The sequence below is a fragment of the Pongo pygmaeus genome, chromosome 3 (assembly GCF_028885625.2).
Source record: "Pongo pygmaeus isolate AG05252 chromosome 3, NHGRI_mPonPyg2-v2.0_pri, whole genome shotgun sequence".
NCBI classification, from domain to species: Eukaryota; Metazoa; Chordata; class Mammalia; order Primates; family Hominidae; genus Pongo; species Pongo pygmaeus.
Window position 1 is genome coordinate 84,487,611 of NC_072376.2, and position 26,564 is coordinate 84,514,174.

At 36.1% G+C, this 26,564-nt stretch overlaps 1 protein-coding gene across 2 annotated transcripts in view; it reads right to left on the reverse strand.

Annotated features, from left to right (window-relative positions):
- ADAMTS3 (ADAM metallopeptidase with thrombospondin type 1 motif 3) overlaps positions 1 to 26,564 on the reverse strand; it is a 281,972-nt gene that overhangs the window by 36,601 nt on the left and 218,807 nt on the right. For both annotated transcript variants that reach the window (XM_054486086.1, XM_063663751.1), the window contains 6 exons: positions 24,711 to 24,910; positions 4,637 to 4,720; positions 2,398 to 2,554; positions 1,542 to 1,647; positions 1,016 to 1,159; positions 257 to 389 (listed from right to left, as the gene is read on the reverse strand). In XM_054486086.1, coding sequence (XP_054342061.1) covers positions 257 to 389; positions 1,016 to 1,159; positions 1,542 to 1,647; positions 2,398 to 2,554; positions 4,637 to 4,720; positions 24,711 to 24,910 — 824 coding nt within the window. The remainder of the gene's footprint in view (positions 1 to 256; positions 390 to 1,015; positions 1,160 to 1,541; positions 1,648 to 2,397; positions 2,555 to 4,636; positions 4,721 to 24,710; positions 24,911 to 26,564) is intronic.

A 26,564-nucleotide genomic window follows, 5' to 3' on the forward strand; every position in this document is an offset into this window, starting at 1 on the left:
CAAGTTGCTTAATCTCTAAGTCTTGGCTTTATCTTCTCTAAAATAAAAGTACATCAGCTCTCTTCTAGTCTGTTATGAGAATTAAATAAGACAATATATTTAAAGCATTTAGCTGTAGCACATAGCAACACAATGAACACAAAATAATTGCTAGATATTATTATACTTGCACCAGTGAGTCTGCAAATCTCACCAAGCAGGAGCTACACAAATAGATTTCAAGATGCAAAATCTACATCAACTGTGAGCAACATACCGCAGTGCACATTTTATAGCCAACGCCAAAATCAAAACGACATTGCTCATCCATAGAATAATTGATTCCAGGAAGTTCTGGGAGTTTAGGCCAATCATGATCAAAAGGGTCATCAAGGAGGCAGTCATAGGAACTGTAGGAAGAAAAATATTGCATGTAGTTAAATGTTCACTTAAAAAAATCATGTCCTGATTAAAAAAAAAGTAGTCTTAGCTTATATACTTTAGAATTTCATCCCAGATCATACAGCAAGTTTGCAAAAACATATATTTAAGGTTTTGGTTTTGGTTCCATTTAGAAAAAGACTCTTTACCTGTATTCATGCCAGGAAAGTAAACTAAACATGACTTAGGAATGTAGTAGAGCCATGATTATTTGAGTCACTAATTAAACCACCACATGGTGTGGTAGGGCACATCCTGACACCTATACTGTAGAGTACAGCTCGTATCATATGCAGGAACCACATGACCATCCTCCCCCCATCCTCAAGTTTGACCATTAATCAAAGATTCTATAACAATTTACTAAAGGAAAATTACATTACAGTTAAAAGTTTACTTATATTCTAGACTTATGGCTTCAAGTATTGTGATTCCATGATCAAATTGTTGTGCCGAATGTTCTAAGTCATAAGAAAATGTTTATCATAATAGTTTTCATTTACTGGGAATTTTGCTATGATCAAGTCCTAAGAGTCAGTTTCATGTCTGTAGGCTATAAAATAAATACTCTCATGACATGCAGCAGGGGACATACTGGATATATCTTTTCAGTTCTTGACCACTGCATCGGGACCAGTGGTAACGATGGAATGCTGCTTGTACCAAGGGAGCCATAACACTTCCCATAGCAGTCTCATCACCACACCTGTTGCCTTGTCCATCATGCTCCATTCCCAACCTAGAACACAAAGAGACCTCAGTGGTAAGAATCAGGGGCTACCGCCTTCACTTAATTTTGGTTTTGAAAATAAGCCCTGGGAAATAACGTATTTTTAAGTCAATGTGGCTTTCTTGAAGAAGTCACAGAAATGGAAATCAACAGCAATCTGACAGAAATGCCTTTCTTATTCCATAGCTCTGAAAACCACAGGAGTGCCTCTGCAAGCCAGTCACTCATTTAGTTTCAGTGCATGACCTCTTCTCTGTTTGCAGCTCTTCACACTTGGCAAAAGACAAGAATTGTATGCTGGCATGCATTCTGCCCAAAGAGGAAACAATACTGGGAGAAGCAGGAAAGAAAAGATCTTTTTTTGGCTTTATAGCTGTCAGCAGTGACTTACACATGGCCTGTTTCATGGGCTACTACAAAAGCAGATGAAAAACCATCCTCATGATTCAGGGTACAACTTCTCACTGGATGACACATGCCGGTGACTGGAGCATATCCTGTAGAGAATAACAATTACTTTTATTTTCATTTTATGAGAAAACCCATTAAGAATTACAACTGGACCTTTGCCTAGGGGAAAAAAAGTAAAAGCCTTTCAGGAAACAGGGGTAGCATTATTTCCCTACTAGCATTGTGTGACATTCTCTTGGGAAAGCCACAGGTAATGTTCTCTAAAAAGGTTCACTGGGTCTGCATTTTCTCCTTTCCTAAGGGAAGGAATGGCCCGGGGTTACCATTCTCTTCTGCCCACCAGCTAAGCCCTGTCTTTCTGTTTTAGTAAATGGTCCTTCATATCGTGGTACTGATGAAGGAAGCCAGAAATTCCATCAATGTTAAAAAGAAAATCATCAGTCTGCTTCTTCCAAAGTCCACATCAGAATTTATTAGATAAATGTAAGCTGACTTTGGAAGAAAGCTCTTTGGCAGCAGTCATTTCTCATGGCATCTCTTTTCTCATTCCAAACAGTTAGTGGAAATCACACTGCATTTTACAGCACCCCCTCCACGCCCCAAATGCACAATCACTATTTTAAAAGCAAGTATAATTTACGATGGTATTTAAGTGGCATTTAACATTGAGAACTCCACATAAGTCACTGTAAGCAAAAGAAAGAAAATGTATGCTTGGCCGGTGTGTGGTGGAAAGTGGTGGTGGAGAGCTGAACATTTGAACAGACTGCCTGATTTAGGATTACTTTTTAAAAGTCATGCCCTCAAGTGTTTCTTCTACATATTGATGGGAATACCTTGCATTCCAGCAGGTCCAAAGTCTTGCCTGGTTAAAAAAATTGCATGGTCATGGTGTTCAGAGTGGTTGAGATCAGATCTTTGTTGTTGGGATGCCCAGCGACACACATTCTCCAAGCTTCTGGATGGGTTTCCCCTTTCTATGAGGCTGATGGACTAAAAGAAAACAATATGTTAAAGACACACCTGACAATTTCCCAAATGTTTCGTTTGATAATTTCCTCTGAAGTTGAGTTTGGGATTAAAGTATTTAAACAATGATTCAATAATATTTGGGGCTTATTTTGATATTTGCTTTGATTTGTGAATTCTAAATGCCCATGAAGGATATTTTAATAATAATCAATTTTACCTGTGTGAAAGTCAAATGATACCAATTATGAGAATGGTTTTGTTTTGTTTGAGACAGAATCTCACTCTCTCACCCAGGCTGAAGTGCAGTGGCACGATCTGGACTCACTGCAACCTCTGCCTCTCGGGTTCAAGCAATTCTCATGCCTCAGCCTCCTGAGTAGCTGGGATTACAGGCGCCCACCACCATTCCTGGCTTTTTGTGTGCGTGTGTGTGTGTTTAGTAGAGACGGGGTTTCACCATGTTGGCCAGGCTGGTCTCAAACTCCTGACCTCAAATGATCTTCCTGCCTCAGCCTCCCAAAGCATGGGAATGTTTGATACTGAGATTTGCTATTGTGAGGCAACTTAACATTAATCATTTAGGTAATAATTTTAGTAGTCTAAATAATTTCTGATTTGGCTTAGATTTCAGTTTCATAGAATTAAGAACAAAAATATTGAGAAAGATTCTGGCATGTTTTTCCAGAGATGTGAAGGTATAAAATCTTAGTTAAGATTTTTGTTTATTTTTTACGATCCAGAATTAATCAACGTGGGGAGAATATGAATTCTTCCATGAGTTGACAAGGCTGGTGAAATCTTAGTCTATGGAGAACCATCAAATTATATTAACTTTACACTAAAACACAAAAACAAAAACTCCCATTTTTTTTTAACTTCATGCTACTGAAGAGGGGTGGACTCTTCCAGTTCTGATATAAGAAAATAAGTTCTTTGAATGTTGCTACCATCACATTAGGGTCAGGAGTTAAAAATTCAGGGGGGAAAACGGCCCAGCCTTCAAGAACTCACTAGCCACACTTCTCAGAGTAGTTCTGATGAAATGAAAATTTGAACTTGGAACCAAAAATTTGTCCCTATTTGACTGACAGGCGAATTTTGTTATAGTTCAGTAAATGTTATTACCAGTGTTTACATTCTTAATAAAATCAGTTTCCTTTTTTTATATACTGATCACATACTTTTCCAAACAAACGCTTTACCAACCAATTGGAGGCTGTTATTTCCAGCTGGAGTTAACTCATATTCCTTGTTGGCAATATAAAGTAGGTCAGGTTTATGTGATAAAGATCGATGACACTCTATCATTATAAAATGATAAGTGGAGGTTAACTGTACAATGAAATGCAAACACATGGATTTTTCCTATTTCCTAAATGTACAACTTCGTTAGTATTTCATAATCAGGAGGATTAATTATGGGAGAGAGATGTGTAATTTTAAACATCAAGAAAGTTGTCAAGCTAGTCGTTTCCTGTATGTTTCCTCCTTAAAGGAGCTAAACTCAATTATATTACATGAAATGCCTACTATGTGCATTTTTATCCAACTCTTTGCTTTTGAAAAAATTAAAGCTCTTTTAAATGAAAAACATTCACTCTGCACCTCCCTCTTAAGTGGAAAGATATATGCATATAAAATATTGTTTTTAGCGAATCAAGAGAAGACAAAGATCTTTGTTTTTTTTCTTCATTATACATTCCAAGCACCTAGAAAATGTCTGGCACTTAGTAGGCATTCAATATAATCCCTTCTAATGAATAAATGAAACACACACTCGATGATAACAATAGGCTAAGGAAATTCTCTCTCCTCATAATAGTATCCATTCATTTACATTCATAAGTCACACCTAAAGTCAGGGTAATTATCTACATCTTTAGACAGAAATAAATAAGCAAGTGGCAGTCGCACAAAAATCATTCATAATCTGCTGAAATTTGGAAGTCTCCACTCATGTGGCAGTTTCTTCTCAATTTCAAGCAACTAGGGGTTTATATGGAATATATCTATGCCTTAAGTTAGATGTAGCTTGAACAATTTAGTCTTCTATTTGCTAACCCAGTCCCTAATGTTTATAATTCATGTTTTAAGACATTTTACCTTTGCATATCCCAGCATTATCATGCGCACCAGGACCACATTTATATGCACTCCGAGGGATTCATCATGGTAAATTTCATTCACCTAGAAACAAAAAAAGATAATTGCTAAATGAAAGGAAACACCAAGGATTTCATGAGATGTACATATAAGCTGTGTAATTACCACAAATAGGTGAGTAAATTGCTGTTTTTAAATTGAGTTTAATAGCTGAACTCTGAAATGCAGTCATTTACTTTTAGCTTTGGAACAATCTTTGGATATGTAAATTGCTAATTTTGTAAACTCCACAGTAATATGAACATACAGGACATGCTCAAAAGGGCTTTGTTATACTAGTGCAGTGTTAGAAGGAGTCTATGTGTGATGTAATCCAAATATAACATTAGCCAAAAGCAACCACAGGAGGGTGACTTTGGCAAATCATCTGCTAGCCTGTGAGCTGCCTGCAACCACAGTAAAGGAAAACAGCAAGCATTCGCTCACTGGGGTGCCTGTGTGACAACCAGGGGTGCTACGTCTGGTTAAGAGAGCCAATGGCCATGGGGTCTGTGTGCAGGAGCTGTGGTAGTGTATCTGAGTGCCAGCTAGCAGGTGGGGCAGCTGAGGCAATGACTGCTTGAAAGTCCTACAAGATAGAAATCCTCCAATATTTAAGTTACTAAGGAGACTGTACGAGTATCTATCAGATGAATGTCCGCCCTGGATGCAACTCAGAAGAGCAAATTTGAGTCACTGCTTTTTATTTAATTTTAAAAAATTAGGCTGAAATTTCTAAAAGTGACTTGGTATACTTAAAATCATAGATGTTGGAGTAAGTGCAACCTCAGAGGTCATAGTGCAATTCTGTTTTATATAGATGAGGAAAATAAAGCCTGTAGAAATTATCTGACATGCAAAACACACAGTGAGCTACTGGCAGATATGAATCTGAAGTGGACTGTAACTGTATCTTCTTATTAAGCTAGTGCAGAATTAGTGCAAATAAAAAATGCTTAGCAACATGGCAAATGTTAGCAGGAAGGAGAAAGGTGGAGTTACCAGGCTAGAAGCAAAGTTCTTAGAATAAGGACTCGACACTTGTTAAAAAGACTAAAAGAGGGATGAAAAACTAACTGCAACTCAGCTTCAGATCCTGGAGATTTGAACAGTAGGCACAGCAACCTGAAACCTGCACAGAAAAGACAGGCATAATCTCATAGAGAGTGGCTTTAAAAATAAATATAACTCAAGAATTATTGAAGAATGCTCTAAAACAAGAAACTCACAAATCATAGTATTTTGATTTGCCACACTGACCAAGAAAAAGACAAAGAAGTCTCAACTGAATTGTTTCAAGAATCCAATGTGACTGCACAGAACACCTTAAAAATATCAGGGTCTTGAATGCAGACTGAAAGCATACTTATTGAATTTGTAGAAGTCACAAACAAGAAAAGAACAGCAAAGGTGGAAGTAAAAAATCTGGCTAAGCTAGAATATACTAGAGATAACAAAGTATAACTTAAAAAGAAAAGATGTGAAGTCCTTTTAAGTGGAAAAACGCATGTATACACACATACATTTATACATATATACATATGCACACACACACACACACATACTCACATACATAGAATGGTAAGACCCAGTTTAATACCTGCACGAGATAAGCCAAGCTGTGAAGAAAAATCTGCAATACAATCTTGGATTGCATAAGTGTGCAGGCAGATAGCTCATGCCCAAGTTGTCCCACTCTAGGCTACAGAAAACCTGAAGTATTGAGTACATTTTTCTGGGCTGTCTTATGACAGAGGTGCTTGACAAAACATGAATATATTCTGAGAAGAGCTAACAGCAAGGAGGCTAGAAAATGTGTCTTATAAAGAAGGATTGGGGATACATAATGGTTAAAAGCCTGAATGCCACATATTAATAGTCTCAGATAAATCCTGGTTCAACCCCTCACTGCTTGTGAGACCTTTATTTTTCTGAGTCTCAATAAAATGGACATAATAAAAATAATATCTCATAGGGTTAGGATGAGAATTAAGAGAGTTAACTCATGCAAACAAATTGCTCAAAAATTTTATGAGTGAGAGGGAGGAAGGGGTTTTTTAAGGATATTAGAGTATGAGAAATGGAAAAGAAAAACATGGAAGAATTAATAGCCTTCATATGGAAAAGTGGTTTGATTTGTTGTATATATCTATAGGAAATAAAACTTAAAACCATTCACATTATTAAAGGGGTAAATTTCAGCTCAATATAAAGAAAAAGTGAATGTTAGACAAAAAGCTGTTGTTTCTTATGGGCTTTTTAGTCATGGGCTGATTCTCTTATCTTATGCCACACTTCATGCTGCCTAGTTGAAAAGTGAATCAAATCTTCCACCCTCCTCTTCTGGATTCATTATCTGATAACATATTCCTAACTTTATAGTTGCAATAAAAGTTAAAAGTCAACAACCAGGCCTGTCACCAACACATTCATTCAGAGACTCATGTCTATCCCAAGAGGCTTCTTGTAAGGCAGCTGTTTCAAATTAGAAACATGGCTTTGCACACCAAGTTATAACATGTATTTAGTTTAATGAAGTTGAGATGTAAAATGCACTTGATGTTAAAATAAGGTTGAAAGCAGTGTTAGTAAATAAACAAAACTAGATAACAATAAAACAAAACTAAAGAAAAGGAGACAGAAAAAGTGAATTAATTTCTGGAGAAGGAGAAGTAAGGAAGAGTAGGACACACTTACAGCCAATGCATATAACAGTGACAGCTATACTGTAACATATGTAATACATCAATGCTATAAGAAGCTCCTACAACAGAAAGTCTTAGAATAATAAAATGAAGAAAAGATGGGAATAATGACAAATAGCTTGTGATATTTGAGTCAGTATAAAATGCACATATAATCATCCTAAATTAGTTAATTCATTTGTACTTAGTGAATTTTAAAATTAACACAGTGTCAAGAAAGTACAATGGACAAAATTATTAATCTCAATAGCAAATAGGATATTATAAAATGAATAAAAGAGCATTTTTAAAATTCAGATTTACCATTCACCAAAATAAAAGTATTACTAAACAAAAGTCACTATTATGCCAGGCTAATTAGAAAACAGGGTGACCCAGTAGAAACCAAAATCAGTTTAAGAATGTTCTGAGTCAGCACACATTTTGAGATTCACAAAGTATACATAAATTGTTATAGGTAGAAATAATCAAATACAAGGGAATAATATTTTTACATAGCACAAAGTATTATTTCAATATGGCAAATAACCAGCTGTCTATACTGTACAAAGCACTGTATCTTCTTATTTTGATTTTCAAGGCTTAAAAAAGTTCCTCCATATTGTTCACTTCCAAAATATACTTAATAATTTGACTGCTTTTCATCTTGCCAGGCCCTATCAATTCCTGAGATGTAGTGTTTTTACATTGTGAAACAAATGGAGTATGATAAGAGTTGGAGAAATAATATGGCACCATATTATTAGATATTCAAAACCCTGGGTTCTGTTCCCAGCTTGGCCACGGATAAACTGAGTGACCTTTGGTTGGTCATTTAACCCGAGTCTCGATTTTCTTGTTGACGAACTCTAATTTTACTTGCTTTGTCTGTTTCACAGTGTTGTTGCTCAAAACAAGCAAGGTCATACAACTATACTCAGCAAAATACAAAGTACTTGAGCTCCTATCCCCCATCCATGCACAAAGTTTAAAAAAAAAAATTGTGAGTGTATTTTCATAATCTACCTGAAAAGTTCAAGAAAAACAATTGCCTTAATCACAGTTTTTACTGAAAGGGACCTCAAGATTCTTCTATTTGAAATTTGTTAAATCTCAATCTCAATGAAACATCTAGTTTAAATTATCAAGAAAATTACCGGGAAAAATCATTTAAAAGCTATTTCCAGCAGATGGCAGTATGCACGCTTCAGAGGGGCAAAGGACAAGCTGCTTCATACACCTGAATGTGCTTACATACCAGTCAGTATATCAGTGTTTTCCTATATTTACACATAAATGAAACAATCTCCTTGAAATTAAATAAGAATTGTAAAATATTATAACCTGAGAAAAATGCTACGTTTTAAATGCTTACTCATTTGACTCTTAAAAGCAAAGAAAAATATTGAAAAAATCATTATTTAGACTTTTTAAAATGTCATCTGATTGCAAAATTACATAAGAGGCATAAGGAAATTCTCATGATCTGGCTGTTTTTAACACTCAAATAATATAGAGAAAGAACTAAAAGGATATCATACTAAATTAACAATTTGAATCTGTCAAGATGGGCTAAATTCTTATTAGAAAATTCTTAATAATTCTAAATAATTATTATTTATTAAGGAAGTAATTTTACAACTTTTAGTGAAAAGGAAAGTAATTTTTCTGAAGTAAAAGCAAAATCAACAGAAAAGAACAGCTAATAATACAGAGAGCTTATCAGCTTCCAGACACTGCATTAAACACTTTACCTATATTGATTCAACTAATCCTTGAAATAACTTTAGAGATATTAACTCCATTTTACAAGTACAAAAGCTCAACATATATTAGAGAGCTCAGAATCCTATAGAGGACAGATGTTCTCATTGCCCAGAGAAGTTAAGTAACTTGCCCAAGTACAATTAGTACACGAGCAAGGGATAAAAATTAGCAGTCTGACTTCAGGGTCATAGCTATACCCATTTTGCTGTAGTTCCACAGACCTATAGGCCACAACACTGTCATTATACATAGGATGTGGTTTTCAAATCATCAATAGTGATTCTCAACCTTTGAGTTTAAGAATATAGTGTGGAAACATATTGACAAAGAAAATGTAAAATTTGCAGCTCCTTTTCATAATCTTCTTTATGTAAATTTTAAGAAAATGAGGAGTCAGGCTCTAAACTGAATATAAATAAGGATTTATTGATGATCAGTATAACAGTATTCCAGAAAATATTGAGAAGAAATAAAGAGGAGCTAGAGAAGAAAAATTAAATAAGAAAAGAAATAAAGGGTGAAATGTATAACCAGTGTTTTGGGTTGCAAGAAAAGCAGTAAGCATAAACATTCTAAGTGATGTATTTGACACTGCGCAATGCAAACCAAAGTACATCTACAAAAAGAAACTGAGTATCTTTTCACCATGTGAGCCAACCTATTGGACCATGGGTAGATTTTCTGTGAGGTGTTCAGGATTGAGCCTAGAGTCTCTATTAAATTACCTGAAAGAAGGGGTAAACAGAACATTAATTCAATTTTCAGATGACCTGATGTTGGAAGAGTTTGTCAATGATGTGAGGGAGGAAAAGGTAAAATCAAATCAAGTATTCCTTTCCTTGAAATGAAAATTCCTTCCAGGTTTGTTACCGGACAGGACAAATTCTCCCAGGACATTTCGCTGGCAGGACAATCTGACCTGCTTTGTCTGACTAGCTGATGAACAGCTTTGTCTGGCTTCAACAAAGCAACACTCATTTTTTGTTCAGATGGGTGGATTAGGTCTTGAGAGGCTGGATAGCTTAGCTGTGGAGAGCATGAGCTCTGCGTCAGACTGCCTGGATTCGTTCTTAGCTATGTGATGCTGGGCATGTTATTTGTCTCTGTGCCTCAGTTTCCTCACCTGTAAACTGGGATAATTACAGTATTATCCTCATAGGATTGTTGAAAGGAATAAATGAGTTCATATATGTACAGTACTTGATGCTTGGCCCTTGCAAATACAAAAAAATTAGCAGTAATTATTGCTATTATTTATATAGAAGCAAATAAACACCATATATATACAAATTTTTTTTAAAGAGACTTTTGTATAACTGAAAGTAAACAAGTATCGACAAGATAGCCTGAGTGATTCTGGCCAGATATAAAAGAATACTGAACTCAGCTCTGTACCAAGCGGACCTAATAGACATCTACAGAACTCCACCCCAAATCAACAGAATATACATTTTTTTCAGCACCACACCTATTCCAAAATTGACCACATAGTTGGAAGTAAAGCTCTCCTCAGCAAATGTAAAAGATCAGAAATTATAACAAACTGTCTCTCAGACCACAGTGGAATCAAACTAGAACTCAGGATTAAGAAACTCACTCAAAACCATTCAACTACGTGGAAACCGAACAACCTGCTCCTGAATGACTACTGGGTACATAACGAAATGAAGGCAGACATAAAGATGTTCTTTGAAACCAACGAGAACCAAGACACAACATACCAGAATCTCTGGGACACATTCAAAGCAGTGTGTAGCAGGAAATTTATAGCACTAAATGCCCACAAGAGAAAGCAGGAAAGATCCAAAATTGACACCCTAACATCACAACTAAAAGAACTAGAAAAGCAAGAGCAAACACATTCAAAAGCTAGCAGAAAGCAAGAAATAACTAAAATCAGAGCAGAACTGAAGGACATAGAGACATAAAAAACCCTTCAAAAAATTAATGAATCCAGGAGCTGGTTTTTTGAAAGGATCAACAAAATTGATAGACCACTAGCAAGACTAATAAAGAAGAAAAGAGAGAAGAATCAAATAGACGCAATAAAAAATGATAAAGGGGATATCACCACCGATCCCACAGAAATACAAACTACCATCAGAGAATACTATAAACACCTCTATGCAAATAAACTAGAAAATCTAGAAGAAATGGATCAATTCCTGGACACATACACCCTCCCAAGACTAAACCAGGAAGAAGTTGAATCTCTGAATAGACCAATAACAGGCTCTGAAATTGTGGCAATAATCAATAGCTTACCAACCAAAAAGAGTCCAGGACCAGATGGATTCACAGCTGAATTCTACCAGAGGTACAAGGAGGAACTGGTACCATTCCTTCTGAAACTATTCCAATCAATAGAAAAAGAGGGAATCCTCCCTAACACATTTTATGAGGCTAGCATCATCCTGATACCAAAGCTGGGCAGAGACACAACCAAAAAAGAGAATTTTAGACCAATATCCTTGATGAACATTGATGCAAAAATCCTCAATAAAATACTGGCAAACCAAATCCAGCAGCACATCAAAAAGCTTATCCACCATGATCAAGTGGGCTTCATCCCTGGGATGCAAGGCTGGTTCAATATATGCAAATCAATAAATGTAATCCAGCATATAAACAGAACCAAAGACAAAAACCGCATGATTATCTCAACAGATGCAGAAAAGGTCTTTGACAAAATTCAACAACCCTTCATGCTAAAAACTCTCAATAAATTAGGTATTGATTGGATGTATCTCAAAATAATAAGAGCTATCTATGACAAACCGACAGCCAATATCATACTGAATGGGCAAAAACTGGAAGCATTCCGTTTGAAAACTGGCACAAGACAGGGATGCCCTCTCTCACCACTCCTATTCAACATAGTGTTGGAAGTTCTGGCCAGGGCAATTAGGCAAGAGAAGGAAATAAAGGGTATTCAATTAGGAAAAGAGGAAATCAAATTGTCCCTGTTTGCAGATGACATGATTGTATATCTAGAAAACCCCATTGTCTCAGCCCAAAATCTCCTTAAGCTGATAAGCAACTTCAGCAAACTCTCAGGATACAAAATCAATGTACAAAAATCACAAGCATTCTTATACACCAGTAACAGACAAACAGAGAGCCAGATCATGAGTGAACTCCCATTCACAATTGCTTCAAAGAGAATAAAATACCTAGGAATCCAACTTACAAGGGACGTGAAGGACCTCTTCAAGGAGAACTACAAATCACTGCTCAATGAAATAAAAAAGGATACAAACAAATGGAAGAACCTTCCATGCTCATGGGTAAGAAGAATCAATATGGTGAAAATGGCCATACTGCCCAAGGTAATTTGTAGATTCAATGCCATCCCCATCAAGCTACCAATGACTTTCTTCACAGAATTGGAAAAAACTACTTTAAAGTTTATATGGAACCAAAAAAAGAGCCCGCATCGCCAAGTCAATCCTAAGCCAAAAGAACAAAGCTGGAGGCATCATGCTACCTGACTTCAAACTATACTACAAGGCTACAGTAACCAAAACAGCATGGTACTGGTACCAAAACAGAGATATAGATCAATGGAACAGAACAGAGCCCTCAGAAATAACGCCGCATATGTACAACTATCTGATCTTTGACAAACCTGAGAAAAACAAGCAATGGGGAAAGGATTCCCTATTTAATAAATGGTGCTGGGAAAACTGGCTAGCCATATGTAGAAAGCTGAAACTGGATCCCTTCGTTACACCTTGTACAAAAATTAATTCAAGATGGATTAAAAACTTAAATGTTAGACCTAAAACCATAAAAACCCTAGAAAAAAACCTAGGCATTACCATTCAGGACATAGGCATGGGCAAGGACTTCATGTCTAAAACACCAAAAGCAATGGCAACAAAAGCCAAAATTGACAAATGGGATCTCATTAAACTAAAGAGCTTCTGCACAGCAAAAGAAACTACCATCAGAGTGAACAGGCAACCTACAAAATGGGAGAAAATTTTCACAACCTACTCATCGGACAAAGGGCTAATATCCAGAATCTACAATGAACTCAAACAAATTTACAAGAAAAAAAAAAAAACAACCCCAACAAAAAGTGGGCGAAGGACATCAACAGACACTTCTCAAAAGAAGACATTTATGCAGCCAAAAAACACATGAAAAAATGCTCACCATCACTGGCTATCAGAAAAATGCAAATCAAAACCACAATGAGATACCATCTCACACCAGTTAGAATGGCAATCATTAAAAAGCCAGGAAACAACAGGTGCTGGAGAGGATGTGGAGAAATAGGAACACTTTTACACTGTTGGTGGGACTGTAAACTAGTTCAACCATTGTGGAAGTCGGTGTGGCGATTCGTCAGGGATCTAGAACTAGAAATTCCATTTGACCCAGCCATCCCATTACTGGGTATATACCCAAAGGATTATAAATCATGCTGCTATAAAGACACATGCACACGTATGTTTACTGTGGCACTATTCACAATAGCAAAGACTTGGAATCAAGCCAAATATCCAACAATGATGGACTGGATTAAGAAAATGTGGCAGATATACACCATGGAATACTATGCAGCCATGAAAAATGATGAGTTCATGTCCTTTGTAGGGACATGGATGAAATTGGAAATCATCATTCTCAATCAACTATCGCAAGGACAAAAAACCAAACACCGCATATTCTCACTCATAGGTGGAAATTGAACAATGAGAACACATGAACACAGGAAGGGGAACATCACACTCTGGGGCCTGTTGTGGGGTGGGGGGGAGGGGGGAGGGATAGCTTTAGGAGATATACCTAATGCTAAATGACGAGTTAATGGGTGCAGCGCACCAGCATGGCACATGTATACATATATAACTAACCTGCACATTGTGCACATGTACCCTAAAACTTAAAGTATAATAATAATAAAATAAAAAAAAAGAATTCTGAAATGGACTGAGAAAAGTATTACTCTATCCACAACTCTTACATAGGTAAAAGTTCCAAACTCATACCTGCTTCGATTCTCAGGCCCATACTCAGTATTCTTTTTCCTCAGAAAACAGAGGTGTCTCCCAATCTGCCAATTCTTCCCTCATCTCCAATCTCACATTAATAATAACTACTGTTTATTGATACTCTTATCAAATATTTATTGAACAGTGGCTATGTGCCCAAATGTTCTGGGGGTGGAGAATGGAATAGTCAATACCTTTGAGTCTCTGTTCTTATGAAGCATATATTCTATTGGGTAAAACAGCCTATAAGCATAAAAAAAATGAATGCAAAAAGACATGCGGGAAATGTCATTTGAAATGGGAATAGGTGTAATGAAGAAAACAAATATATGAGTGACAAGACAGAGGAGGACAAGAGGAGGTAAAGATTGGGTACTATTTGAGATTGGGTAGTTAGGAAAGGGAGAACCATGGACAGGAAGGAATAATTGTGTGACTGTTTAGGGAAAAAGCAATCTAGGCAAAGGGAAGAGCAAGTGCAAAAGCTCAACATATATTAGAGAACTCAGAATCCTATAGAGAACAGACATTGTCATTGCTACTTTATAAGGAGACTGAGACCCAGAGAGGACACACAGTGTTTTCCTCAAATGATTAGCAAAGCTATCAAGTCTATATGATATCAGTGCTTGTTCTCTTTTCGCAAATACCTTGCTCTATGTTGTGTTTTGTTGTTGTTGTTGTTGCTGTTTTGTCATGGTGGAAGCCCTGAGTCTCTAGACAGTCACTCCAAAAATCCCCTCCATGCCACTGGTTTAATCGCTTCTTTCCTAAAAATTACTTTTCTTCTCTTAGTAACATTCTCAACTTTCTTTCATGAAACAAACAAACAAACAAACAAAAACTATCTACAATGTTCTGTGGGACCTGGTACTGTTTACCATTATATTCTTCAATGTCACTATTCTGTTTCTTTAGCAAGATTAGCTCTACTTTCTCTGCCTAACCTTTACCTGTCAGTGTTGCTCAAGGTCTGTTTGTTTGTTTGTTTTTTGACTGTTCTCTTGATACGTGTTTCCCCTGCAATATTCTCTTCACTGCTGTTTCTTCAACCAATACCTATAGGCTGATGAATTCCAAAGTTTGGTTTTTTTGTTTGTTTGTTTTGAGACGGAGTTTCACTCTTGTTGCCCAGGCTGGAGCACAATGGCATCATCTCGGCTCACTGCAACCTCTGCCTCCTGGGTTCAAGCAATTCTCCTGCCTCAGCCTCCTGAGTAGCTGGGATTACAGGTGCACACCACCACACCTGGCTAATTTTTGTATTTTTGGTAGTGATGGGGTTTCACTATGTTGGCCAGGCTGGTCTCAAACTGCTGACCTCAGGTAATCCGCCCACCTCGGCCTCCCAAAGTGCTGGGATTGCAGGCATGAATGAGCCACCATGCCTGGCCCCAAACTTTTATGTGTCTAACAGTGATTCATCTCTCTCATGTGTGAGGGCCATCTGTTCAACTCCAGTAACAGGACTATCTATTTGGAAGTATAACTGGATACCTCACAGCACACCCATCTTCTCTCTAAAACCTGTTTTTCTCTTCTAAATATTTTATCCCAGTTACAGACTAAATCATCCTTGATTCCTTCTTCTTCTTCAAGTATTAGAGTCATTCTAGTACCAAGCACTGCAGACATCTGTCAAACCTGTCCACCTCCACACCCAGCAGCTTAGTAACCAATCAGCTCATGCAGACTGTTGCAATAACTTGTGAAAACTTTTGCAAATATTTTGTATTTAGGTGATTTGGGCACATTTGAGTAGGTCTCCAGAAAGGAAGATTGTAAGGGTTGATGGTTGTTTTCAATAAACATGAGTCTGTCCTTTTATGTGATTATGCTTTACTTCATTTAAGTATCAAAGGAGCTTTGGAAAGCCCAAGAATAGGCAGTCAGCTGTGAGGTCCTACACACTCTTGCGTCCTTTGTAACAATGGACACATAGCAAAAGCCCAGGTAGAACTGTTTACCTTTTCTCAAGATTGAGAAAGATGGTTTGCACAGGAATCTATAAACTTCTGTGTTTTACAACCTGGGAAAATATAAAGGCTGTAACAAATTAAGGAAGGATAAGGTCAGTCTGACATCTGTAACCTAAGAAAGAAGAATGTGTGAATTTCAGGAAGGGAATTTGGGGCTGCAAAAGCAAAGGGGGAAAGGAAGAGGAAACTGAGACGCTTCAGTAAAAATCAAACGGACCTCTTAATCAGCAATACTGTGTGGATGTTGTGTTACGTTAAGGTAACACGTGATGTGGGGACTTGCTTCTAGAGTGATAGGTCAGGATATTCCTGGGAAGGTGAGTATGTTTTTATAAAAGGTGGCTGAATTGACTTGTGCTTGCTGCAATCTGTCTCTGTGATCTGGTATGTTCAATCCACATCGGGGAAATTAAGACAATTTGTTGAGGTAGAGAATTATAGTGTACATAACAAGGAGTTTGGACCCAGATAGACACTATGAACTTAGAAACTATGTGTTCGTGTTCATAGCATAGTGTGTAACAGAGTCTCTCTCCTCCAAATAATTCTAATAATGCATCTCTTTCTAAAACATGGACTGATCAAGTCACTAATCTTAAAAACCCTTTATGACTCTTCTTTGACAAGATGAAATTCAAACTACTTAGTATGGCACTTATTATTTTCAAAAGTTAGCCCCAGCTTCTCTTTCCAGTCTCCTCATCTGCCATCTCCCCTAAATACCTTTCAATTTTACCATGCAGGCCAATCTAGAGTGTCTCCAAAGACTCCGTGAACTAATACTTCTAGTATCTTGTTACAAGCTGTTCCTCATCTTCCAAGACCTATCTGCCCTTTTTCTAGCAGGAAAATGCCAATTTAGTTGAAAAAGTCCAACTCAAATGACATGTCGTCTTAGGAAGATTTCACTGGCCACTGGCATTATTTGCCAAACCATATCCTCTCTTTTTCAATTCATGTTTACATAGTACTTTGCAACTGAATCTCTTGAAGATTAATATATTTTATAGATCTCTATCACATTTTATTATTATCATTTGTTGATTGGTTTATTTTACCTGCTACAATTAGCTCCTTGTAGAAAGGTGCTATGTTTTATTAATTTTTGTCTCCCAAGAATCTAACAGGACTTTGCCTATGGTAGGTTATGTATGCTAGGTGAATAAATGCCTAGAGGATTGATATGAATTCAAATGTAAGAAACGGATTATAAACAATGACTCAAAACAGAAAACTGCTACATGATATGCTAAGGTTGCATGAATATGTATACTTTCCAGGTAAATCTGCTTGCACTCACATTCAATGTTTTCAGAAAAAGTTAAAAAATCAAAAGCAGTGTATTGATATAACCATCGTCAAGTAACCAGTAACCACATATATTTGCTGCTAACTCTTGAATAAGTCCATTAATACTTTTTAAGGACCAGGGTACGGCTGTGGAGTTTATAATTTTCTTTACAAATATTGGTTAGGGAAGCCTGCCCTGTTCAGATCACACATTTATGCTCATTCACTGTCCATCGTAAGTAGCTAATTTCAATATACAAAGAAACTGATGAATTCACTCAATAATCTATAATTTCGCAGAAGTCCAAGACTGTTTCTTTGTACTGGGAGGCACTCTTTTAAATGAACTGCTTTCTTATCATTTAATAAATCCTGAGATTAAGGCATAAATTCTATTTACAGGACCCTAAAAATGTTAATAGGCACATTAGACCCAGAAGACCATTTCATAGATCTTAGCAAATAAAAAAGATACCTTTGACCTGTCACAGACAGCAGAGTGTTGCTGATGGAAAACATTTGGTACACTGAATGAAAACAACCTACCATCTTAACCATACAAATCTGCCTCATCAGCCTGTTAGAATCTTAAACTAGATTGCTAACTGGTTTGATTCAATCAGGTAACTAACTGAATTCTCATTTCAATGACTTGAATCGTTTAAACAAGACGCAGAAACAGATAAAGGAAAGACATCAGAGTTTTATCTAGCAAGAGATATATAAAATGCCTCAACTTTGTAATGAGAGGCAGTGAAGTTTGGGGAGGAAGAGCTTAAAGCTCAGAAGGCAGATATAGATCTGGGCTCCGGTCCTGACTGCCATACTAGCTGTCTGACACTGGGAACATCACCTAACTTCTTTCAGCTTCAATCTCTTCATTTGTGAACTGGGACTAAGGCTGAATGCATCTTAGAGTTGGAAAGTATTAAATAATTTACATAAAGTATTTATCAGAGATTCAGGCACAAAGAGCTAAAATGTTAGTAGTATAAGCCTTCACTATTAACATTAAATCTTCATTTTGAATCTAGACCCAAAACTAGATGATTTCAAATACCTTCAAAGATTTCATCGATAACCTTAATTCTCTATAATCTATTTTTTTATTGACCAACTCATCTACATAAATGGTACCATTAACAAACAGAATGTTCAAGCTAAAAAAAAAGTATAAATTATGGTAGATTCATCTCTTTCCCTCAGCCCATGTATTCAATAGCAAATCCTACTGATTTTACCATAAACCATCTATTATTACTGCAATCCTCATTGTCTAATAAAGCATCCTCTCTTGCCTAGACATTTATACCTACTTTCCAGTAGGGTCTGTCTTCATTGTCCCTGGGCCTCTCCAATTTTTCTTTACAAGGCCGAGAGAAGCAGGAACCGACCCTCACTGGCTTTTATTTTGTACTTTATAAGGCATTTAAGCTCCTCCTATGACCTGAAAGATGCTTGCCTTCTTCTCCTAGCTCTGCCTGACTCCTTACACACTAAACTTGAGCCACAATGACCTTTTAATTACTAAAACACATGCCCTTATTAAATGGCTGGATCTTTTACTTTAAGTCTCAATTTAATAATCAATTCCTGAAAGAAGGTTTTCTTTTTTGTTTTTTTTTGTTATTGTTTGTTTGTTTGCTTGGTTTGTTTTTTTTTTTTTTTTGAGACAGAGTCTTGCTCTGTTGCCCAGGCTGGAGTGCAGTGGCACGATCTAGGCTCACTGCAAGCTCTGCCTCCCGGGTTTACTTACGCCATTGTCCTGCCTCAGCCTCCTGAGTAGCTGGGACTACAGGCACCCGCCACCATGCCTGGCTAAATTTTTGTATTTTTAGTAGAGACGGGGTTTCACCGTGTTAGCCAGGATGGTCTATTTCATGACCTTGTGATCTGCCTGCCTAGGCCTCCCAAAGTGCTGGGATTACAGGAGAAAGGAGGTTTTCTTAATCATCATGTCTATGTATAACCTCTATCACCCATTTGCTCTGTTATTCTCTTTCCCAGCAAACTGTCAGTTCCTTGCATAGTTCTTATGTAAGCTATGATGTAATTATTTGATTTCTCCTCCAGTCTATAATCTCACTGAGGTCAGGAAATAAGCTTATTTTATGTTAACCACCATATACCTGGCATATAGCATTAAAATACTTATTAAAAGACTGAATCGATCAAAATTTTATTGCATGTCTACCACACGGCAGACACTTTTGGATATAATTATGAGGCTTAATAATATACAGTAACTGCACTCAAGGAACAATCAACCTATTAGAAAACTGCTCCTGTTGAGGTTTGGGTTGATAATTATGGACCAGGTGAGGAAATTAAAAATTTGAAAACTCTACTCTCTTGAAGCTTGGTGGAGGATTCAGGCCAGCTCCAAGAGGGTCAACAATTTTTATCATGCTTATTGGAATATTGCCAATACCTAAAATAGGCCTTGCACATGGCAGATGATGGGTCAGTATTTATAGCATGAGACATGCCCCATAGCTGAGAACCACTTTCCCAGTAAATCAACCATGTTACAAGTTAGTAAAACTATAAACATTTCTTAATATAACAAGATATGATATAGAATCCTAAGAAAGGCTTAACATATATGACAAATCTCTTATTTGAAACATTAAAACCTTGGATATGTTCATATCCATGTGTTTCTTCTTCATATAGGAAGCTTGGTGAAATGTCAAGATCTACAAAATAGAAAGAGGTTAAAAAAAGCAGATGGAAGACATCTGATTATTCTCCCCACTGCTTCACAAAGGAGTGGGGATGAGTAGAGGGTATCCTTCCTTTCTTAGGAAGTTATATTGAAATCATCTAGGGCTTGCTCAAACTTGTTCACTTGACCCTTAAGCCCCCAGAGAAAAGTGTCAACTTAGTTAACCAAAAATAGATTATGGAGAATTAAGGTTAGTGATGAAATCTTTGAAGGTATTTGAAATCATCTGGTTTTGAGTCTAGATTCAAAATAAAGATTTAATGTTAACAGTGAAGGCTTATACTACTGACATTTTAGCTCTTTGTGCCTGAATCTCTGATAAGTACTTTACATAAATTATTTAATTTATGCATCCAAACACCCAGATTCGCATGGCAACACCTACAGAATTTTACCGCATTCACACGCACAGTCATTACTATCATTAGGAAATACGGCCCTGAAATAGATTAAATATATTTGTACCCAAAAGGTGGACAACTTGTATGGCTAATTTAAAATAACAGATAAACCAAAGGGATTTAACATTACTAGTGACATATAATAGTAAATACTGTGTGTTAAGTGTTCTCATTACACTTAAATTATGATTGAGTTAAAATTAAAAACAACTTAAACGTTCTAAGCCAGTTTCTCCTCCCAGTAACAGTCTTTTTTTAATGATTAGCTTTACCGCCTTATCGTTACTTGAGACTGTTTTATGAACTGCAAATAATTTTTTAAAATTTACCTACATTTTATTAACATTTTAAAAGTCTCTGTTTCCTTTGGAAAAATTGTAATAATTTCCATCTTGCAATATAGTTGGAAAGAATATATGATACCCAATAATAATTGTTAATTTATTTCTTAAACACTGCTCCCATTATATCATTGCATTTGGCATCTATTTCCTCTTGTTTTGAGTCCAAAATTTCTGACTCCCTCCCAAGATTGTTCATGATCTACCTCTACATTATTTATATTCATTTGTTCTTCTTTCATTAAATATACACTTAACACTTAATATATGAGCTCTTTTCAATAAAAGAAAGCATGACATAAGAAATATAAGCTTCTCTTTAAAAGGGAATCCCATTTAAATTAAGGTGATACTCTGAAGCAAATTACTTGGACCTAAAAGTATTCCCTTAATTCAGAAACTATCATCTCGGTTCTGATATGGAAATGAAATTGACAACCAGGTAAAGGGAAGAGCACATCTGCTGAGCAGTCAACCAAGGCAAAGTTGACAAACAATTTTAAGGGACAGCATGATCTTTTCTCTACCATAGGGACACCTTTCACCCTAATCAATGCAAAAAGATAGATTTTTTTTGCTGTTAGCTTTCTTCTACAGTTTCTCTCCAGGACCCTATCTGACATTTCATCTAAGTCTCTATGTCTATGTAGGCCTCAAGCCTGGTTAGCCATAATTTTAGATGACCATGAGAAATCATAAAGCATGGCCAGCACAGGAGATAGTTATTTGAACATCGTTAGAGAAAAACTGAATGTTCCTGGTCTTGAATTTCCATGAGGTAGCTTCATTACAGTATCATTGTTGGTTTCTCTTTCTGCTTCTCATTCTCATTTGATGATGAATTAGAGGAAGAGGAAAGAGCCTGCTCAGGTCAGTATTTTGGGTCTAACAGGCTACAACAGGGCAGTGGGTATGGAGGAGAGGGAAGACTTCAGTCTTCTGTCTGTCTTGCCTAAAGTTATCTGCCTGACTCCAGGGGGAAAACCTGAAATTATCCAGTTGGAGAGTGACGAGGGTTGGGAATAAGACTAATTTAGAACAAGGTTTCTAAATCTCAGCATCGTTGACATTTTGGGCCAGATAATTAAAAATTCTATGCTGTGTAGGGCTGTCTGTTGTGCTGTAGGATGCTGAGCAGCATCCTAGGCCTCTCTCGCTATTAGCAGTAGCATCCCCCTCCACTCCCGCCCCACCCACCAGTGTTAACAATAAAAAAAGTCTACAGACATTGCCATATGTCCCTGGGAACTGACGTGGACCCAAATTATCCTCAGTTGAGAACCACTGATTTAGAATAATGCAAACATTATGACTATACACTTAAGTATATGCAATTGTATGTGCAATTCAGGTCTAAACAACAATAAAACTATTTCATTCTTCATCTGTGTGATTTCCATGTCTATCTTTCAGTTGGTCATGAAGTTGGGGAGGGAAGGGGAGGAGTGCTATTCTTACCTCTCCAAATCTCTTACCTGTATTAATTACTTAAAATGCAACTAATATATTAAGTTTTAAAAATTATTTTCTCTCCCATAGCTCCATTCTCTGATACTCTATTTACTTTAGAATAATTTGTATTTGAGACAGAGTCATAGTCTATTATCTAATTTTTTAGTGGACTTAAGAACAAAAGTCCTATTGACTGTTTTTAAAACATAAAATGCATCACTTTGTTATTCCTTTGACACTCTCAAAATCATACTTACTACTTACTGTCTGATGAATATACTGTATCCATTCCTACACAGAAATCCTTTACATTTTCACACGTCCTTCAAAAAACACAAACAAGGCAAACAAAAAAACAACAACAGGAAAAGAAATCTCTAAAAGCAGTTTAACTCCTAACTTCTTGATGAATTACATAACTATTAAACTTGTTGAATCTTTCAATTTTATAATGATGAAAACTAAGTCCTAAAAAGGGACATGATTTGTCTAAGGTCACAAAGCCAACTAGTAGTATGACTAAAACTAAAGCCTTACTCTCCTAAGTCCTGATTTAATACTTTTATCACTTCATGATTGGATAACTATGGTCACATCTTCATTTTCTAAAGTGTTATAGCATTTATGATATATTGCCTATAATATGGCTTAATAATAGCATGACTTTCATTGTTTAGGTTTTTTTCCTTCTAATTTTCCCATGTATTTATTTTTTCTCCTCTAATAGCTATAAGTTCTATGAGGACAAGAACCATATCAAAATCTCTATTGCATTACTCCAAAAGCCTTCTTATTAGGCACATTTGCAGGCCAAATAAGTCTGTACTGATTGTCTTCCAGATAGTAGAAAAAAAGTAGCCCAGGGACATAATGAATGACATAAGAATAACATCTCCACAGGAATTTTGAAATTTTAGATAACTTATGAAGTAAAATTTGGTATAGAGAAACTAAAATATGATTGTCTATTTGTGCATCTGTATATGGCACTGTAAATAATGGATGACTTGTATTTACTCACTTCATCCTCTCAACATCCCTACTATTTTTTTCAATATGCCAATAAAGAGACAGAAGCAGGACAGAGAGTCCAAGAAGCATGCCAAAGTTACACAACTAGCAAAACGTTAATAGTCAAAAGGTTAATATGAAAAGTTCATAGTCCAGAGTTGAAAACATTCATATGATTCACAACTGATGATCCTCTATACACATCTATTGCCAAGGCTAGTAATTTGTTTTCTGTGTGTTGTTTGGTCTTCATAACAGAAATTAGTGCCAAGAACAAATAAAAATGTGTTTGAATTTCTGTACTCATTTTCCATTTCACAGAGATATGGTGTAAGTGTAATTTTATAAATTGCCAACTCAATAGACCAAAATATAATTAACAGATATTAGCATAAACAAAATCATGTTTCATGAAACTAAGAATTTTTCTCCTTCACTGTCATTGCTTGAAATCTAATCTTAAGCATGGGGGAAAGAGGTAAACTATAGATATCCAAGAAATTATATTAAATATCAAAAGTTGTGAGAGGGGGAGGGTGGGTTGAGAGATAGGGAAATAAAACAGCATAGGCTTAGGTAATAAATTTGCAAGATCAATATAATATATATTTCATATTGGCATGAGGTAACATACATAAAGTACATCAAAATCTCAATTATCTTTTAGAAGTAGGTGGTTTGCATATTATTATTTCTCCTCAGTTGTTCTCTGCCAAGTTAAAAAGAAAGAACACAAGTTTCAGGATATTGACAAAATTTCTTCTGAATCTGATTAAGGTTAATAAAGGAGAAATAAAGATAAATTTAAAGAGACCATTAGTGGTTGCTGTGCAGCACTGTGCCAATAGTTGTATGCTTTGTATTAATAAATATATTACCTTCAGTCTTAGAATGTTGAAAAAAATCACATTTGTTCAAAAGCTGTAACAACAAGAATCCACAGAGTTACCAGGCATAAATCATTCTATATCATCCTGTGAAGCAGAGTGATTCTAGAAAGAACTATTTCATCCTTCATAGGCAACATGAAAGCAGATGGACAAAGTCCTGCAAGTTTTGATTATCCCCAGAACAAAATAAAAATTACAATTCATGTTTTAATTCCATCTCATTATGGCTTTTTAAATTTATGATTCCCCCTTGACGACAACGGAAAACTACTTGATCAACCAAAAGAAACTTTTGCTTCATGCTTCCTTTATTTTAGCATTCTTGTACTTTAAATATGTAGATCAATATTTAAATTTAATGCCATCATGCACATATTTTGGAGGCAGGGCACAGTCATGGAAGTTCTCACACAGATTGCCAAAGGGTACCAACAAATAAGAGAAGTGAATTAAAAGATCAAAAAGCTTTAAAAAGGAGTCACTACTCACAATGTTCATCAGGGTCAGGAGGTAGTTTTGGACGTGCTCTTTGCCATGGAAACGGACCACAGAGTCATCCACTCCCAGCAGTACCTCGATGTTGTAATCATTTTCTCCCGCGTGTCTGCGGCGTCTCATTGTTTCATTCAGCTGCTGGTGGATGTTGCCATAAACAGTACCTAGATCATCAAGGTCTTCCAGGTCTGACTCTAATAAGAAACAAAAGGAACCAGGAATTTCAGTTTCCCCAACAGGCCTTCCAATAAATTCTTAGAAAAAAAGAATCTTCTCAGGGGCCTATCAGGATCATTCATAATCACTGAGATGCTGTTTTTCAGTTTATTCCTTAAATAATACGCATATGCATACGATCAGACAGACCTGCTACAAACTGAACATAGAAGAGCAACACTGAGGGTAAAATCATATTATTATACAGGGAGCGGTGCCATCATGGCAGACGGACTATTCTATAAGGATAGAAGTGGTTCAGTTTTTCTCCCAGCGAAGAGCCAAGGCAGTGGGGGTACAAAATACAGGCTGGCTATGTAGTTATTAAATAAATTGAGATTACAAATAAAAATAACTCCAGTATGTTTACAATGATTAAGTTACTATAACCATGGAGTATAGAATTTGTGTCACATAAATTTAAATTGCTCCTCTTTCCAGTAACCTTAATTTAAAAATTAAATGATAGCATGGCAACACAACAGCATCTAGTGATATGATTATCAGTCACTATGTATTGCTTTATTTCTTCTGATTATGGTTTTCTAGTGAATGCTGCTAGTGAAGAAGTGGATATACAGGGTATATACTATATACATAAGTGTGTGTGTGTGTGTGTGTGTGTGTATGTGTATGTGTGTGTGGATAACATAGTATATAATAGACAGGGTATATATTATATACATATGCCAATAAAATATACATATATGTGTATATGCAGGGATACACAGGAAAACTTTAGTGCTCCACATTTGCACTGGCCATCATTTGGATGGCAAGTCATTTCAGTTGCTATATACCTAAATCTGAGATATCAAAGTAAGAAGTCAGTCAGAAAATAACTTATATTCAAAGAAAAATAAAAGTAAAAATAATTTCTTATTTAATGCAGTTCAAGAAACTTACATTTTTTACTTTCCAAATGAACATTTCATACACACATACACACACATATACATACAACATACCTATATACATGGAAAGAAAGAAGAAGAGAGACATCATCAGGTTTTAATTACCTAAGTTATCTGTTTTCAGATGACTATATTTTTTGAGAAAAAAATGTTTTAGTGAATTAAAAAATAAAATCTATCATTTGGATTAAAATTAGAGAGTATTCAAAACTGCTGGTACATAAAAACCAAAAATATATTCATCTCCATTTCAAGTATATAGAACTTGGAAAAGATTTTATTTTATAAGCTGCCTTGATGTCTAAAACAACCGTATATCTAAAAACAAGTTTGACAGAACCAGCTCTGACTCATGCTTTATATGATGGTTTATTTCATGCTGCACTGGGGCTTGTTAGCCATTTGAGTCAGCATCTGACATTAATAAATAGGTATTGTCCTCTCCACCTTTGTGGCTTTAATAAAATTAAGACAGGGGAAAAATAGGTGTCTCTTGGCTGGGAAGGTTGATGACCAAGCTCTAGCCAAAAAGGATTAGAAGTAGTGAAAGTACAGATCCTACTCACACTTTTTCTACCTTTAAAAAATATATAGAAACACCAATACCCTCCCTTACAAGTAGGGGGACATGGTCTGAATGTGACTACTCAGGTTTAAAAGCTCTACTTTAATTCACTTTGACCTAAGCCCAACTGCTAGCTCATTAGCTGGGAAAATT